This window comes from Pleurodeles waltl, chromosome 6, assembly GCF_031143425.1.
Source record: "Pleurodeles waltl isolate 20211129_DDA chromosome 6, aPleWal1.hap1.20221129, whole genome shotgun sequence".
In the NCBI taxonomy this organism is placed as follows: Eukaryota; Metazoa; Chordata; class Amphibia; order Caudata; family Salamandridae; genus Pleurodeles; species Pleurodeles waltl.
The window spans coordinates 624681229-624697723 of NC_090445.1; the positions used below are offsets into that span (position 1 = coordinate 624681229).

General features: G+C 39.8%; 1 protein-coding gene across 2 annotated transcripts in view; it reads right to left on the bottom strand.

Annotated features, from left to right (window-relative positions):
* Positions 1–214: 214 nt before the first annotated feature.
* SHISA4 (shisa family member 4) overlaps positions 215–16495 on the bottom strand; it is a 239031-nt gene continuing 222750 nt past the window's right edge. Inside the window, exon 5 of one of the 2 annotated variants that reach the window (XM_069238954.1) lies at positions 215–628. In XM_069238954.1, coding sequence (XP_069095055.1) covers positions 558–628 — 71 coding nt within the window. In that variant the 3' untranslated portion in view covers positions 215–557. Of the gene's footprint in view, positions 629–16049; positions 16258–16495 lie in introns of those variants that run through there. The other variant, XM_069238955.1, reaches the window with a different exon arrangement.

Sequence of the window (16495 nt, forward strand, 5' to 3'; positions counted from 1 at the left end):
TGGAAAATGTATTGTTATGTAGATAGTGCAATATTATAGCATGCGCATCCCGAGAGACTAAGTCACAGGTTAAAACCTTCTGTGGGTGACCTTAATTTTCTCAGTGCAGATTTGAGACACCACAACAACTATGTAAAAGGTATACCCCTATAAAGGAAGAAATCCGAGGTCCTGTGAGCTCAGTTCCCTGTGTGTAAAAATGATTTCCTTCATGTTAAGGATGACTATGCTCCATAGCAAAGTGTTCTATTGTACACTTGATAGGGCTACATAAAAGTTGCAACAGTGATCCCAAAATGTTTAGAATATAAGCATATAGCTCTCTAACGTAAAATATTATTCAAGCCTAAAGAGAACCATGCTTCAATCATTGACAATGTTGCTGCCACAGAATTGCTCTGAGGTTCTTGCACATATACAAAATGTTCTTTTCATTGGGAGCACAGCATGGAGGTAACTCGCACCCTTGCTGTGCAAGCCTTGCTATGGTGCATTCGTCTTGAGCACAGAACAAGCTTCCCAGCTACTTGCTATTTGTCTCCCTGAAAACTGGAATTTTAGTATCCAGATTGTCTCTGTTGCTCAGGGTCCTGCCAGGTAGGCTGTGGTGGTGGGTAAGGCGGAGAAGCTGTGAAGAAAAGTAAAAGACGTAAGCCTTGAGCAGACACGACATTTTAAAAAAACAGACAAGACATTTTAAGGGATATTTACCATAAGAGGGGGTTGGCAAAAAGATTAGCTGTGTGCCTCATCATTTCAGAAGGTGGGTCGGAAATTAAGTAATGCCATGTTTAATTTTCTCTCCACTGGAACTTCCTCACTTTCACTCAAGCACACGAAGGCATCCCTAGGCATCTATCCAGTGTAGGAAGGCAGTTAACGTTTCAGCTAATGTGAATGACTTCCACAAATCCAGTCAGATTCGCCTGAATGAAGAAGACAATTCTGACTGGTCCCTGGGAGACTTTTAAAATTGACTGGAATGCCAGAGTGTGTTTGAGAGTTTGATTTGACATGCTGCATTCAGACTACTCTGAAAGACGACAAAGCAGCCATTGTGATTACATGAAAAATCCCACCGGCTAGAGGACTAGGTTTGAAGGACCCTGTGCACCCCCAGACTGGTGGTATCCTGTGCCATTTGTACCAAGTTGCCCTGCGCCACTTGCACATAATGTCCACAAATTCATTTGTGTTTTTTTTTTTACATCAAACTAGTGCTATATCATGCCATATTTTATAACACTATCAATATAACCTTTAGGATACTAGAATATTGGCCCTTTCAGGTGGTCACTCATTTCAAATAAATGTGATAGATGTTGTTTTTTTACGATTGAGTGTACCATATCATAGTCTTTATAAGTATGAACTTTCTCTTGTAGAAAATACACTCTGATCTGTTTCATCACTGTCATCAAAAAGCAAATTAATTATTCATCAAAGTAACAAATGCGAATGGTTTTAAGAGCAATTCATAAAACCTGACAGAGTAAGTGAACAAACACTCTATTTGGCACAAATGAGCATTTTTCATTTGTGCGGGCACAAGAGATTTTGCCAGCAGTAAAATATAAAACCTATTTCACCTGATAAACGTGCTCTAAAAACGGATCGATGAAACAGATGGTCATATATGTAAACAAAAAAAAGCTCACAATAGCATGAACCCATGCCAAAACAGCAGGTAGGCCCACATGCAAAAACTGCTTTTCTTATTTATCAGAAGAAATTGGTGTGAGACACTCACTGTGCTCTAGAAACCTAACATATAAAAATGTAATATTTGTTAGGTTAAAGGGTAAACGTGGTTACTAGCTACATTTCTAAAGCCGGGAGCTAGGGGACAAGAGGAGACTAATGTGGTATGTAGGTGACCAAATATACAGTGTGTTTGTGCTTCAACTATATTTGCGCATATGTAATATAAATATTACTAATAAAATCAAATCATGTGTGGTGTACAGAGATAAGTAAACAGTGGTACGGAACGTTTGCTCCAACTACATGCTTCTAGCCTCCTCCCCATCACAATCTGATTTATGGAATCTAACCTGAACTGGAAACCAAACAAAATATCTAATACGTTGCAAGTATGAGATGCTCTTTGCTGCATCCGTTCAATGTAAACTGCACAGCTGCTTTTTGACATTACTTCTGTACTACAAGGTGTAGGTCTTGCAGTAAAGAAAAATGCCTGTGAGTGGTGCAACTAACATTTCGATTTCACTTTAGTGTGAAGTTCACTGTCCAGACATTTGGTATATATAACATATTTAACATATTTATTAAATAAATACAGCAACTAATGATAGCTTTGGTAAATTCTATTTAGGCACATCCCACAAGGAACAATGATTCCTAGCTTAGACTTCCTCCCACCAAGAACTCCAGCTGAGCCCTAATTAAATCCTTGCTAATCCAGACACTTACATTACAGTGTTCATTAATCAACTAGGATATTCAGGCGTACACTGCATGAATTACATTACCAACACACACAGATTAAAAAAAAAATACAAAAAGTGCTCATTTCCAAAGTGCCACACATATTTTCTCCCACTAAAAGACATACAATGCATTTTCCGATTCAGATGTACACTGACATATATATAATATACAGTGTTAACACTCAGTATCAGAATCAGAGCTTCACATTCATCAAGTGATACCAATTCCCAACAATTACATATCAGATGCCTAACCCAAATACAGGGTCAAAATAACTAAGGCCTGCTCAACATGAAGCACAAACATTGACACAAGGACTTCACACTTCTTCCTAAAAACACCAGACACCACAATAACACAATTCACAGAGGCTGATGCCCTATTCCTCCGACTCAAAGCACCACCCTCAAGTACAGGGTCTATATTTTATAGCCACAGACTAGTCTAGGAACTCCATACTTGTGTATGACATGAATACATTCAACACATTAACCCAAAACTATATGACTACGATTTCCTCCCCTCTAGCAGCATTCTAAAGCTTGCTTGCCTGGCAGAAAAACCTCAAATGAGTGATTCCATATCCACACCTATATACCTATCAATCTAACACGTACAACAGGATATCTAATACGCCATCGGCGGCCTTACATTACTTCTAAATGTCAATACCCCATCACCAAAACTAACAGTCTACTACTGTCACACCAAGATCACTGACGGACATTTACTGCCGAAACAATAACAATGACTCAGTGACCACACAAGTGTCACATTAAAAAAGGTCTCTCACCTTGCTGTTCTTCTGTCGAACTAAGCCCTCTAAACTCATAGGCAAGATGATGTATTTCTGGTCATAGTGGTGGTTTAACAAATATGCAGTATAGGTCAGACAGCAGTTATAATTCAGTAGGGTGACAATATCATACTGTGTGGAGGTATACTGCACAACACAATTACTTTGTCATCTCTCTTAAGGCAACAAGCCACTGAGCAACAGTTCCAAAGGAGAGATCATCATCAATCACAATGTCCATATGGACATCGAGAATTCTCCAAATTTACTTGAGTGTAAACTAAGATATGTCTGAGGAAATTGAGGGTCTGGCTGTCTTCGTGGAATTCCAATGCCACTTAATACAAAAAGTAATCTGAAGGAATTCATAACTATGCATGAAAAGAGTGAGTGGCTTCATGCACCAATCTAAGTCTTAGACAGCCTCACTTCTGGTCTTTGAACAAAATCTCAACTGCATATACAAACACATGCTACCTTCCAGGCATTACCTGAAACCACAGTACAAAAAAACAATTAACTGGTAAAATCAGGGACCAGTTTCACAAATTTGTATCACTGTTATGCCTACTTGAGCACAATTTAATTTATCCTCTGTAATGGAATATTTTACCAATAACATATAGTACAATTTTCGTGAAATATCTGCCATAGTCTGCAATGTCTACTTATGGATCATTTGGAGCAGGGAGGCTGAGCTTCTACAATTATATTACATTATTATACATTATATTAATTATTTTTATGAGATTAATTATATTAATTACTATACATGAATAATACTTGTTTTCCAACTCCTTAAATGTCACTTTAAAGTCACAACTGTTGATTATCTGGATTTTGTAATGTTGTCTGAACTCCAAAAACTGGAAGGCAGTATCACAGCCAGCGGGGTGCATGTTAACTATATTCAATGTTTCTTGGGACCACATTGAGTTTCCAACCATCCAGGGATGTGGGTGCTGTGTTTGATGGCATTACAACAAGTTTTGGTTTGTCAGAAGTATTATTGCAAGCACAGATTCCGTTACTGTTGCATCCAATGAAGCCCATTTAGGACATTCCTTTTCAGTTAGTTATTTCAAAATGTCAGTGCAATCCAGTACATTTTTGTCCAAGGAAAATGTTGCTCCCTGTGGATGATTGTGTTGCGGAGGGTTGTTGGCAATGAATGAGCAGTACCAGTGTCATCTTGGTGATGGACATTAGGTATATGCATGTAACGCTTTTATGAACATAAGATCTTGATTCACACATCAGTTGAGGTTGCCGTTCTTTTACGCAGACAATGACTGTGATAACTCCAACTAGGAACGGCCCTAGAAAAGGATGGTTCTCTAATCAAATACAGGAAAAACACTTTGGCAAGATCGATGCGATAGAGCATCCGTTTCTTGCTTCCCATCAGATGACTGAAAACAACTCAACACATTGTAAAGAAATGTTGATTTAGAATAGCGGGAGTGTGAGCAAGCAGAAGATCAGAGACAGACGGTGTCTCTAACCAAACATTACGATTTTGTGCCCGACTGCAACGCTAGGAAAAAAAGCTTTGCACTGCTGGCGACACATTGTTGGGCAGTTATCCAAGTCAAAAAAGCAATTGGTTCATACGATTTTTTTGTTTGTTAAGACAGGGTTACTTCTATGCAGCACAGTAATCTTGTGATATGTGATATTAAGTCTGATTACTCAAGCATGTATGTAATAACCGGGATAGCTGCTGAATCCTTTGGGGTGCAGGGAAGTTGCTACCTTCTTGAGTGCTACAATGAATTGTGAAATTGATTTTAGGGCACATGGCAAATGCACTGGAAAAGTGTCAGACAAAACTTAAAAGGTGATAACCCCTCAAGCAATGAACAAGTACATTTCAATTTACTTTCTGTAACTTAGCTCTATGCTAGTGATCTTCTGTGTGTTTTATTGATAAGTGTGTTTTTATACAGCACATTTCCAACAAAGCCTTAGTACCTCAAAATATAATGTTATTGATCCTTTGTGGACTGACCACATATTTTACTAGTGCTCCTGATGCTTAAGACTTCAGGCTGCGTTCCTAGCCCTCTACCCATGGGAATATAGTGGTGAATAACACAATTACCACTGGACTGTGGTGCTGACTAATATTTTCTAACTACTTATTATTGTCGCTCACCTGTTGCTCAAAAACAGAACCCTGTCTAAAGCTTGCCCTGAGTGAGATAACAGTTTGTGGCACACAAAGATAACGTCTATGAAGATTGTGAGATACGATGCTTTCCACAAGACTTTGAAAAAGGATAATTTGGTATGCAGTGTTTGTAACTTTTGGGAGGAAGGCTAGGTTGGGAAACAAACTGGCTCCAGCAGCTGCAAGAGAAGACCACTTGTCCCCCAGCGTCCAGCTCCCTCACCATGCACTGCAAAGTACAGAGTGGAAACAGAACATTTCGAGACATTGAGGCCTGTGCATAATCAAAATGTTTTCTTCATGAAAGTGATAGTATGAATAACATATTAGCAACCTCGTGAATTTATCACCTGTCCAGAATGAATACTTTGTGGTTCAATTATACACACTAGAGGTAAAGCGAGTTACATAAAATTGAAAAAATATGCCTGCCAACTGGGTAGCTCCTTAAAATGTCCTTTTCCCCAGCCATATACCCCTCTACTAGTCCAGCATTTAGTAAGATTTCACAAATCACTGCTCTCTCCTTCTTCCTTGAGGTATTGGTTTATCAGTAGCCATTACTACATGAAGCACTCTCCATCACCTCTCACATTCCCTATAAACATTCACATGCATATTATGCATCCCAAAAGCAACATATCCACTGCAGCACAGAAAGCCCATGTGTCAGTACCTGATGCACCTCACCCAACTCTGGCCACGTAGAACATAGTACACCAACACAGACTTCAAGCAAATGCAGAAGTATACCTGTGATTGTTCAGCACAGTTTCAGTGGTACAGTGTCACTGTGCTCGCAACTCCGTAAAATACAAAAAACTAGATAAGGTAAGACTACACAACACCATTCACTTAAGATGTCTTGATTAAGGTGGCCCACCTGACTCAGGGCTGCATCAAGCTTCCTTTTCCTGATGCACAAGAATGAACATCATTCAATGGCTAAAAGGCTGACTCAGATCCATTGTACCTTCAACTGCTGATGCCTTTACTACACAATCCTGATATTTTGTGCTTTTGCAAGAACTTTGGTTGAACTGCAAGCTGGCTTCACGTTTTGATCTGCTTAAGATGGACACCTTGTAATATCAGTGTCCTTGCCTGTATGGGTAGTATAGGTAAAAGTTTCCTCAGATTGCGAAATAATGCAAAGCAGGTAGCCGCTGTGTTATTGACATGGCTCTCCATGGATAGCTTGTTAACAAAGATAAAACCAAGATTACAAACCATTTATTATGCTTCTCAATTTTCATCATTTGTCAATGGACAGAAATTAGTTGGGAGTTCTCTTAAGAATTTATTGGCTGATCAACTATGAATTTCAGTCTCCATTGAACTATAAGGAGTTGTTGCTTAGCCATTTCAAAATGTCCCTCAGATAGTTATGGAATGATTCTAGTGATTTTGGCTTGTAATTTCCTAGAGAGAGAATGAGTTGAATATCATCTGCATAAGTAACAAGGGTGATACCATAGGATCTGATAAGGTTATTACAGGATGCATAAATATGTTGAAAAAGATCACACTTAGTGCAGATCCCTAGGGAATGCAACACTCTACTACTTTAAATTCTGAGTGGTATGGAGAGTGAGAATACTTGAGTTCTATTGGTCAAGTACGATTCATTTAATTTGAGCACTGTTCTGTCTACTCTAATCTTTGCTAGTCTTGACAGTAGTGTCTTATGGTTAAATGTGTCAGACGTTCTTGTGTCAAGTAGTATCAGAACCGCCATTTGACCTCTGTCTATTGTCATCTGCAGCTTGTCCATGGCCAGCACCAATGCTGATTCAGTACCATACGCTGGCCTGAAGCCAAATTGCTCTTCTTGTAGAAGAGTTTGTCTTCCAGAAATGTCGGCAAACTCTTACTAACATATCTTTCAAGAGTTGTCACGGGAATTGGTAATTGAGATATAGGTCTATAAGTACTAAGCAGAGAGGGATCAGCTGTAGGCTTTTTTAGCAGCAGAGTTATTAATTCTTTTTTCCAGGCCTGGAGGACCTGGCCTATTTCTAACAATTGATTAACTACTAGTAATAGTGCAGATATATATCCTTGGCTAGGCACTTCCATATGCTAGGTGGTAGAGGGTCTAGTAGAGAGCCTGATGAAATGGACATCGCTGTAGATCTAAACTTTCCTCCATTATTAGGTCAAAGATCTCTAACTTATTAGTGAATATGTTTGAGGTATCAACCACTCTGAAATCATCCAGTGATGGCTGACCTATTGTTAGATTAATCTGTTCGTTATCCACACTAATCATCTTAATCTTACTCTTGCAGAACATTGGTAAGTCATCACAGAGTACTTGAGGCTTAACTGTCTGTTTAGTGCATTGTGGATTCCTCAGTTTCCACATAATGTAAAATATCTTTCTTTAAATGTTTGCAGCCTCTATGATTGTCTAATATTAGCAAGTATAATAACTTTCTTTTACTTTGCATACTTCTTTTTTATATTAATTTAGCTTGATTTTAATTGTTTTTTATCTTCCTCTAGGTAAAATGCACACAGTTTCCTTTCTAAAGTCTACCAGTTGTTTTGTTTCTTTTACTAGTTCTGTGTACCAACGTGCTGAAGGCCTTTGACAAATTTTACCCTTTGTAAAAAAGAGCATCTCTAAGATCGTTACATGTAAGGTATTGTAGTTAACATCTATTGCCATTGTGAGATCAAAGCATGTTTCCAGGTCGAATACCTTCCCAACCTCTAGCCTGTTCAATTTTTGCCATGCTCTGCTTTCCTTTGTCTTGGTGGATTCTTCATTCTGGATTAAATGTTTTAATCCATTTATATAAAAGACCACCAATGCATTGTTGGTCTGGTCCACCTCAAGGGAGTAATGTCCTCTACAGAGGTTAAGTTTTCTGATGAGAAGATAAGATCTATTTTGTGTCTGCCCTGTTGTTTTGGGCCTTGCACTAATTTTTGTAAATCAATTATTTTACATGACCCTTGAAGTTTTTGAAAGAATTGTGACATCTCAGCCTCCGCCCACATATTAAAACTGCAGGACATGCCCATCCAAAATCAACATATGAGTCTCGTGAGGCCCATGCTTCTGTAAGAAACTTGGCATCCTAATAATTAGTTTCTAATAACATATTAATCTCCAAATAAGTGTTTTATTACCGACCAGGCATCCAGCAGTAACATATAAGCTTATGAGGCCTTTCCTTAAGGTTTAGTGGTGGAATATCTTGGTCTTTCTTCAAGCTGTTTACCACCTTAATTTATCTTGGTTGCATATCATACCTATCTGTTTAAGTTGGTAGCTTGAGTAGCAAATCCTTTCACTCTGAATTTGCTCACTTTGCCCGTGTGGCTTGTTATGGCAACCAACAGCGTGACTGGCTCTGTGCACAGTCAGTGTGTTGATGGGTGCAGACAGGCTTGACCTTGGAGCACCATAAGCACTTGAGTCCACTCTAAATGGCCCTCTGTTAGACTTTTCATCCTCGGCGTGGTCTCCCTTAACTTTTTGCCTCTGTTTCCCAGGTTGTTGATGTGTGCTGGACTCTGATTTTGCTGTTTTTGTTACTCTAGACACTTTACCACTGCTAACCAGTGCTAAAGAGCAAGTGCTACTTTACAAAATGTGTATGTAATTGGTTTATCCATGATTGGCATATTTGATTTACTAGTAAGTCCCTAGTAAAGTGCACTAGAGGTGCCAGGGCCTGTAAATCAAATGCTACTAGTGGGCCTGCAGCACTGGTTGTGCCACCCACATAAGTAGCTCTGTAATCATGTCTCAGACCTGCCACTGCAGAGTCTGTGTGTGCAGTTTTAACTGTAAATTCGACTTGACAAGTGTACCCACTTGCCAGGCCTAAACCTTCCCTATTCTTACATGTAAGACACCTCTAAGTTAGGCCCTAGGTAGCCCCAAGGGCAGGGTGCAGTGTATGGTTTAGGTAGGACATATAGTAATGTGTTTTATATGTCCTGACAGTGAAATATTGCTAAATTCGTTTTTCACTGTTGCAAGGCCTGTCCCTCTCATAGGTTAACATGGGGGCTACATTTAAATCTGATTAAAGTGTAGATTCCCTTTGGGAGCGAATGGACATGTGGAGTTTGGGGTCTCTGAGCTCACAATTTTAAAATACATCTTTTAGTAAAGTTGATTTTAAGATTGTGTGTTTGAAAATGCCACTTTTAGAAAGTGAGCATGTTCTTGCTTATACCATTTCTGTGATTCTGCCTGTTTGTGGATTCCCTGTCTGGGTCAGTGTGACAGTTGGGCTGGTTGCACCTCACACTAGACAGTGACACAAAGGGAGCTGGGGTGTAGTCTGCATTTCTTGATGAGCCATCTGTGGGGAGGAGTGGTCACTTACACCTGAAAGGGCTGTGCCTGTCCTCACACAATGCAGTCTCCGACCCCCTGGTGAGTGTCTGGGGCCTGGCCTGGGCAAGGCAGGATTTCACATTCAAAAGAGACTTTACTTTGAAGTAGGCCTACTTCAAAGGAGAAATTGGATCTAAGGACACCCAAAACCACAGACTTTAGAACACTTCTGGAAACAAGAGGAACCTCTGCCTGGAGAAGAGCCGAAGAGCTGCCCTGCCTGTGACTGTGCTTTGTGGAGCTATTCTGCAGTTGCTGCTTCTGCCGGAGTAAGAGGGCAAAGACTGGACTTTGTGTGCCTTCCATCTTGTGAAGAAATCTCCAAGGGCTTGAGTTAGATTTTGCCTCCTGTTGGTTAAAGTCTCAGGGACAGCAAGGACTTCTCTCTGCCAGCACCTGGAGTCTCTGGAGCGGTACCTGCTCTGACAAGTGGTGCCCTATCCAGTCCCTGGGCCCTTGAAAGGAAAGCTGGTGAAAATCCAAGGAAATCAACTTCGGACGACTTTGGACCGATGCTGCTGCTGAATCCAGTGACGCCACCTGCACCCGACTCCGTGATCTTTGCTGGAACGCGACGACCTTCACAGGCCTGACATCGCCACAGCACTGCCGAAGTCCGCGACTCCGTGGAAGTCGTCGCACCACGTCGTGACCGACACCGCTCGAAGTGCGCGGATTCAATGTTTTGCATGGACGCCGCGATCTTCGACTTCGCGCATCTGCTTTTTTTCACTCTCCACCAAAGGTACTGTATCTGGGGGTCTACGCGACTCTGTGTCCGGCACCACTGGTGTCTGATTGTTGGGAACGACTCCGTCACGATGCTGTGTTAACACCTTATCAAAGCATTTTGTGTTTCTAAGCGCTATTTTTTTGTTTAATCTTTAAAAATTCATAACTTGACTTGTGTATGTCGGATTTTTGTCATTCCGTCTTGTTTTGTTTAGATAAATATGTCCTATTTTTCTAAATTGTTCTGTGTCATTTTGTAGTGTTTTCATTAAGTCACTTTGTGTGTTGGTACAAATACATTATACCTAGCACTCTGAAGTTAAGCCTACTGCTCTGCCAAGCTACCAAGGGGGTAAGCAGGGGTTAGCTGAAGGTTTCTCTTTTACCCTGACTACAGTGAGGGTCCTTGCTTGAACAGGGGGTAACCTGACTGTCAACCAAGGACCCCATTTCTAACACCCTCCCTGCTCAAAACATCAGACTGCTAACAAAAATGGTGCCCATTAAGTGTCTAAGAGTATTAAACTTATAAGAGCAGTCAAATTCATTCAGATTTCAAACTTTAAAAACACATTGAACCCAGTCCCCCAGTGATTAGTGAAAAGTTAGCCATTTGCAGCTTTTCATTTGGAGGCCATTTTGAAGCTATACATTCATTATCTTACCACTCCGCCACAGTGCACCAGATTATTTGACTATTTTCCACTCAGGCTCCTGAAAAAGGGGGACCAACAATTCACAGACCACGAATTTGAACTGTACTATACCCCCAGAATGGTTCCATGTAAGAGGAGGCACTGCCAATAATAGTACACCCTAATGTGCAACTTTTTTACTTTTGACAGGTAGGCCCATGTGTGGAGTCTATTCAGAGTGGCAGTGCTTTTCTTTGAAGGGATCTTTAAAGCACACTTGCTAGTACTGGTTCACCTCTGGGCTAAATCATTTGTTTAGGTGTTTTAAATATATACTCTGAAGGTTAAAGTGATGTTATAGTTGGGTATGGTAAAAAGATATTACTTTATATGGAAAAAAACTTAGAAATTCACTGAAACTCAAAAAAACACTGAAATTTACTAATAGTTACCTAAAGTGATTATAACTCATTCCCTAAAGTAAATATACTGCTCCAGTCTGCCATGTACAGTGTTGTCATAAATTATGTTATTTCAGATTTAATTAGGGATGTTATCAATGCAGTGATTGAACATGTCATGAGTGATGTAATATGTGAGGATATAAGCAGCACATGGCAATGGCCTGAGGCCAGGCCCTGCAGCCAACCGAATACGGATTCCCTACCTACCGCCGTGCACAGCAGCACAGGCCCTGGGCCTAACCTCCGAAGGCACCCTACATTAATTTAATGAGTTCTAGGACACAGATACTGAGTCCCCGAGTCCCAATATGGTGGCCACAACTTTTTGCTCACGTTGCAGTCAGCCAATGAGATTGCCTATGTTGGCCTTGTGATTCTGCAGAGATCTGCGGATCCTCTGCGGAGGCACTGCATTGCTAAACATACATACATTTTTAACCTTAATTTCAGAAAAACTAATGAATAGATTTACATCAGGTCACAATAAACACACTTTCTGGACCAAGATCTAGCTTTTTGCCAAATTTTGTGTAATTTTCTTCATCCAGTTTTGAAGTATCGCTGTTCAAATTTCTTACTGAAAATTGGTACCTCCCTTTCTCTCAGCCCCCACTTGACAGATCACCCCAACACTTTACAGGAAGGAGCTGAGGTGGATGAAGAATTTATTTGGAAGGTTTCACCAGGATTTGTCAAATGGCACCAAAATTATTAGCCAACCAAAAACTGTACTTCCTATGGAAACGCAATCCTAACTATAACTACACAGTGGCAACTGCCATTGTGCTATATACAAACTAGGCTCTGTATTGGCAGCACTATCAGCTGCTTAAAGGAATGCATCCGAGCCACATACAAAATGATGAATTTTACCCACTGGGTACACATTACAACACCATGCATTCTACCGTAAACAACATTTCAGTCAAGTTCCACACATTAGACTTGGTCGAAGGGAGTAGCAGAGGGGGCAACAAAACACCAGCACTATGCAAAAGAGAACCAAAATGGATCATTAAGCTACAGCCTGCAGACAAGGGACTCAGTCAGGACTGTGGAGTGCATCATTTCCTAACTTCAGAATAGGCTGATGTACCCATTCTCTTTCCACAATTAGGAACTGCAATTATATCTTTAACTGTCCCTCACATACATGATATCAACCATGATGTTATCTTGCTAAAATGATATACTTTGTGGACTACATCCATGTTCCATATTCAAGGTTCTACAAATGTATGACTGTTTTCACAATATCAATGTTGATGCCATCTTGTCTAAACACTGCTGGTCTTACTGTAAATAGCATGTATGATTGTCGGACAATACTTGACAAAGTACTCTGTTCCACACATCTCTTTGCATTGTACAATACATTTGTTTCTGGTTACTCAGTACTATGCCTAGATACTAAGATAGTTTGATCCTTGAACGTATTATTATTATATATCTGTCTCCACCTTATCAAACCAATAGCTAACTTCCTGTTATCAACTTTCCACCTTTTTAGATCACTTAATTTATCCCCTGTATATCTATATCCATCCATAGAACTGGTATATATTATATTTTACATATTACAAAGCGCTAGAGGTTCAAACAACAATGATTTGGGCCAAAGAACACACACAAGGTACACAACTTCATTCTTCTTTTACTATATGTTTATGAGCCACTCGTTCCACATTTTGGCTCTTTACGTACTTGTAAGTCCCCTCTTTACTCATATTCAGCCTCACTTGTTTTTTGTTTCCAGTGCAATATGGCGTTTACTTACTCCTTTGGGTTCTCCTTTTGAGTCCTCTCCCAATTGTATTACTCTTTTTCAACCTAATTTACGTTGCTTTCACTCCATTATTGCACATACTCACTGTTTCTCAAACGTCGGGCCTCAATTACACGAGAACCTGGTGTTCACAGAAACTGCCGCTGTCTGTCTGATGTCTCTATGTCGACTGATATATTTAAGTTACCGAATTGCCTCTGGGCGCTTAGTTTTTGGCTTTTCGACCTTCCTTTTGGTGTTGATGTTCGTTATTGTCATTATGTTTGCCTCCCGCCTGTGTTTCCAGACGGAATTCCATATTCCGATGACTCGTGCGGAATTTGTTTGTTACCTCTTTTACGGCTGTTTGCTTCAGCCTGCCGGGCAACCAAAGACAGTACAGCTGTCCAGATGGGTTGTTTAAGTTTACCATGACACTAACCACATTCCAAACCACTTGTGCAGCACTCACTAAATAATCTCTTTACTGGAAAAAACGTTCCTCTCAATTCTTGGTTTTGGCCTAATGATTTCGATCACGACCATCGTTCAGCTTTGCACCTTTCTGTTATCTACCCTGTCACACTTTTCTAGAGAGCTTACTATTATTCACAAGTAATGTTATGATAGCCGGAAGATACGTGTCCGAAATGTAATAAACAAGCACTTTTTGTTTTACTGCACAATTTTTGAACAATTACTACTAAAGTCATCCTATACATATTGTTAATAATTGTTGTGCTCCAGACAAATCAAATTAATTTTGTGAGTGACATTTATTCAATCAATCTGATGGCACTCTTTAGGCAGCAGAGTGCAGCTGGACGTAGCACCCATCAATACCATTGCTATTTTGAATAAACAAGCTTAATATAATTGTGGACACAAACATATTTTACTGGGTACGCAGTAATCATAAAAAGAATACAGATAGCATAGCAATTACCAGGTAATAGACACAATCTCTTTTGAGATAATGGTTATTATCCACTGCTACTATTCTGAAGTTGAATCAGAATTTCTTTAAAGGAGACGGAAGCTTCACCATCCACTATAAACTGATGAAATACTTTCCCATTTGAAAGATTAAAATACTAGAAAAGGTTTTAAATAATTTCTCTGGTATACTATCCAGACCGGGAGCTTTACCTGGTCTTAAAAGTTTTAAGGTAGTGCTCATTCAGAAAATATTAGTGCTATATATTGGGCATTATTGCCATCCACTTTCCTCGACAGGCTTTCAAAATACCATTATTCACTGCAACCATCATCACAATGGTAAACATAACTTATTTTCTGTTTACCAGATCTTGCACTCAAAAAACTGACCAATCAGATTTCTTTTAGCCTAAGTGACGTTTTGCTTTTTCATTAGCTGTAGAATAGTCAGCACTTTAAGAAAGCCAAGGATTGTATTTATAGCCATTACAAAATATTTGTATAATAAAATTGATTGTATTTCCTTTTCCAACTGTATTAATGTGTGGCGAGTTTTCTTGTGTGGCTGTTAGGGAGATAGGAATGTCATAAAAAATGGCATTAAAGGCATCCCAAATAAGACCTAATAAAGAATGATTTTTTTCCAGAACAATATTTCAACATTTCTTTATAACTTATATATTTATTCCATTTGAAATAACAAGTGAATTCTGACACCATCTAGAACTTGGGAATTTAACATCAGATATATTCAAGTGAAGAGAAATCATAATGTGATCAGAAGTGCCTGATGTAGATATGGGTGGGCGGACCGTTCTTCCATCAGGGGAGTGGAGTAAATTACTCCATCACCCTGGCCGAGGTGCCACCTGTCCAATTTAGAAATGACCAACAAGCTGGTGGTCATTCCTAAAGCATGGCCATTCATGTCAATGATTTTTGCAGTTTGGTGCAGGGCTCCGTCAATATGAAAAAGCCCTGCTTCAAACTGTTTTTTTTTTTTTTGTTAAAAAGAAAATCCCAAAGCTGGATTTCCTTTTTGAAAAGAAAAAAGAAAATGTTTCCCTTGCCATAGGAGTTATCTGCCATGGCGATGGCAGCATTAAGCAGTTTTCACTGCCCCTTACCGCCTGGGTTTTCCTGGCAGTGACCGGAAGTGAAAACTGACATCTAATTCCACTCATCTAAATTAGGCGGGAAGAATAAGAGGTCTGCCTCCAATAAGCCTTACTCCACTGGGACCATCAGATGGGGTTCAATCACAGCAGAGACACAGTAGTCTAAGATGTGAATAAACCAAGGTCTAGCTGCATCTGCATTCATCAGCATCTAAATTTGGGGGGTGGACCCAACTCTTTGTGATAAGGACACTCCTTCGCAATGGAGTATCTTTCCTCCAAGTATTACATCAGAGCCTAAGTTAAATAAAAGGATATGAATATAATCAATATGAGAAAGTACTTTCTCTAGAGGTGTTAAATATCAGTTACAAGAGTCATGCTACTTAATGTCTCAAAGAGCACTCAAAATCTTATAAATGTTGGGTTGCCTAAAAGTTAATTATCAAAAGCCAACCATGGGTCAGTAAACAAATTAATACCCTCCTCGAATTTGTGTATTATAATCAATGTGTACTTATAGGGAAGTTTTTTTCCAAAACTTAGATAACTAACATTAAATGAAAGAATCATGCAAAACTCCAGGGGAATGCTGTCTTTTGCTCTTTATTGTCAATCACTTTTATACATCAAACCATGCCGTGTTTGGGGGTATGTTTTCTTACATCCCACGGCTGATTTAATTAGTTGTCCATTCAGTCCTTGAGTCAGAGGTCTCCTGATATAGATGTTCTGTATGCCAGAGGTAGCCTTATCTTGAGTTAGTAGTGGAGTTCTGAAGGATTCTGTTCTGGAGAGTCAGTAAACTGACCAATAGTATCCTAAAGAAGAGACAAGTGGGGATATCAGCAGGCAACCTTCCATTTAAAGTTGGCTCTTGTCCCCCATTATTCGCCTCTTCTTATATCATCACACCCCCTAGACCCACTGGCCTCGAGAAGCGAAATGGGGAATGGCCTCCCAAACTAACACCCCTTTTGCCTTTCTATAGATCGCTCCTTTCATAACCTACTCCTCTCTGGGGAGTATCACTTTGATAGGTGGACATCTCCCTGATTC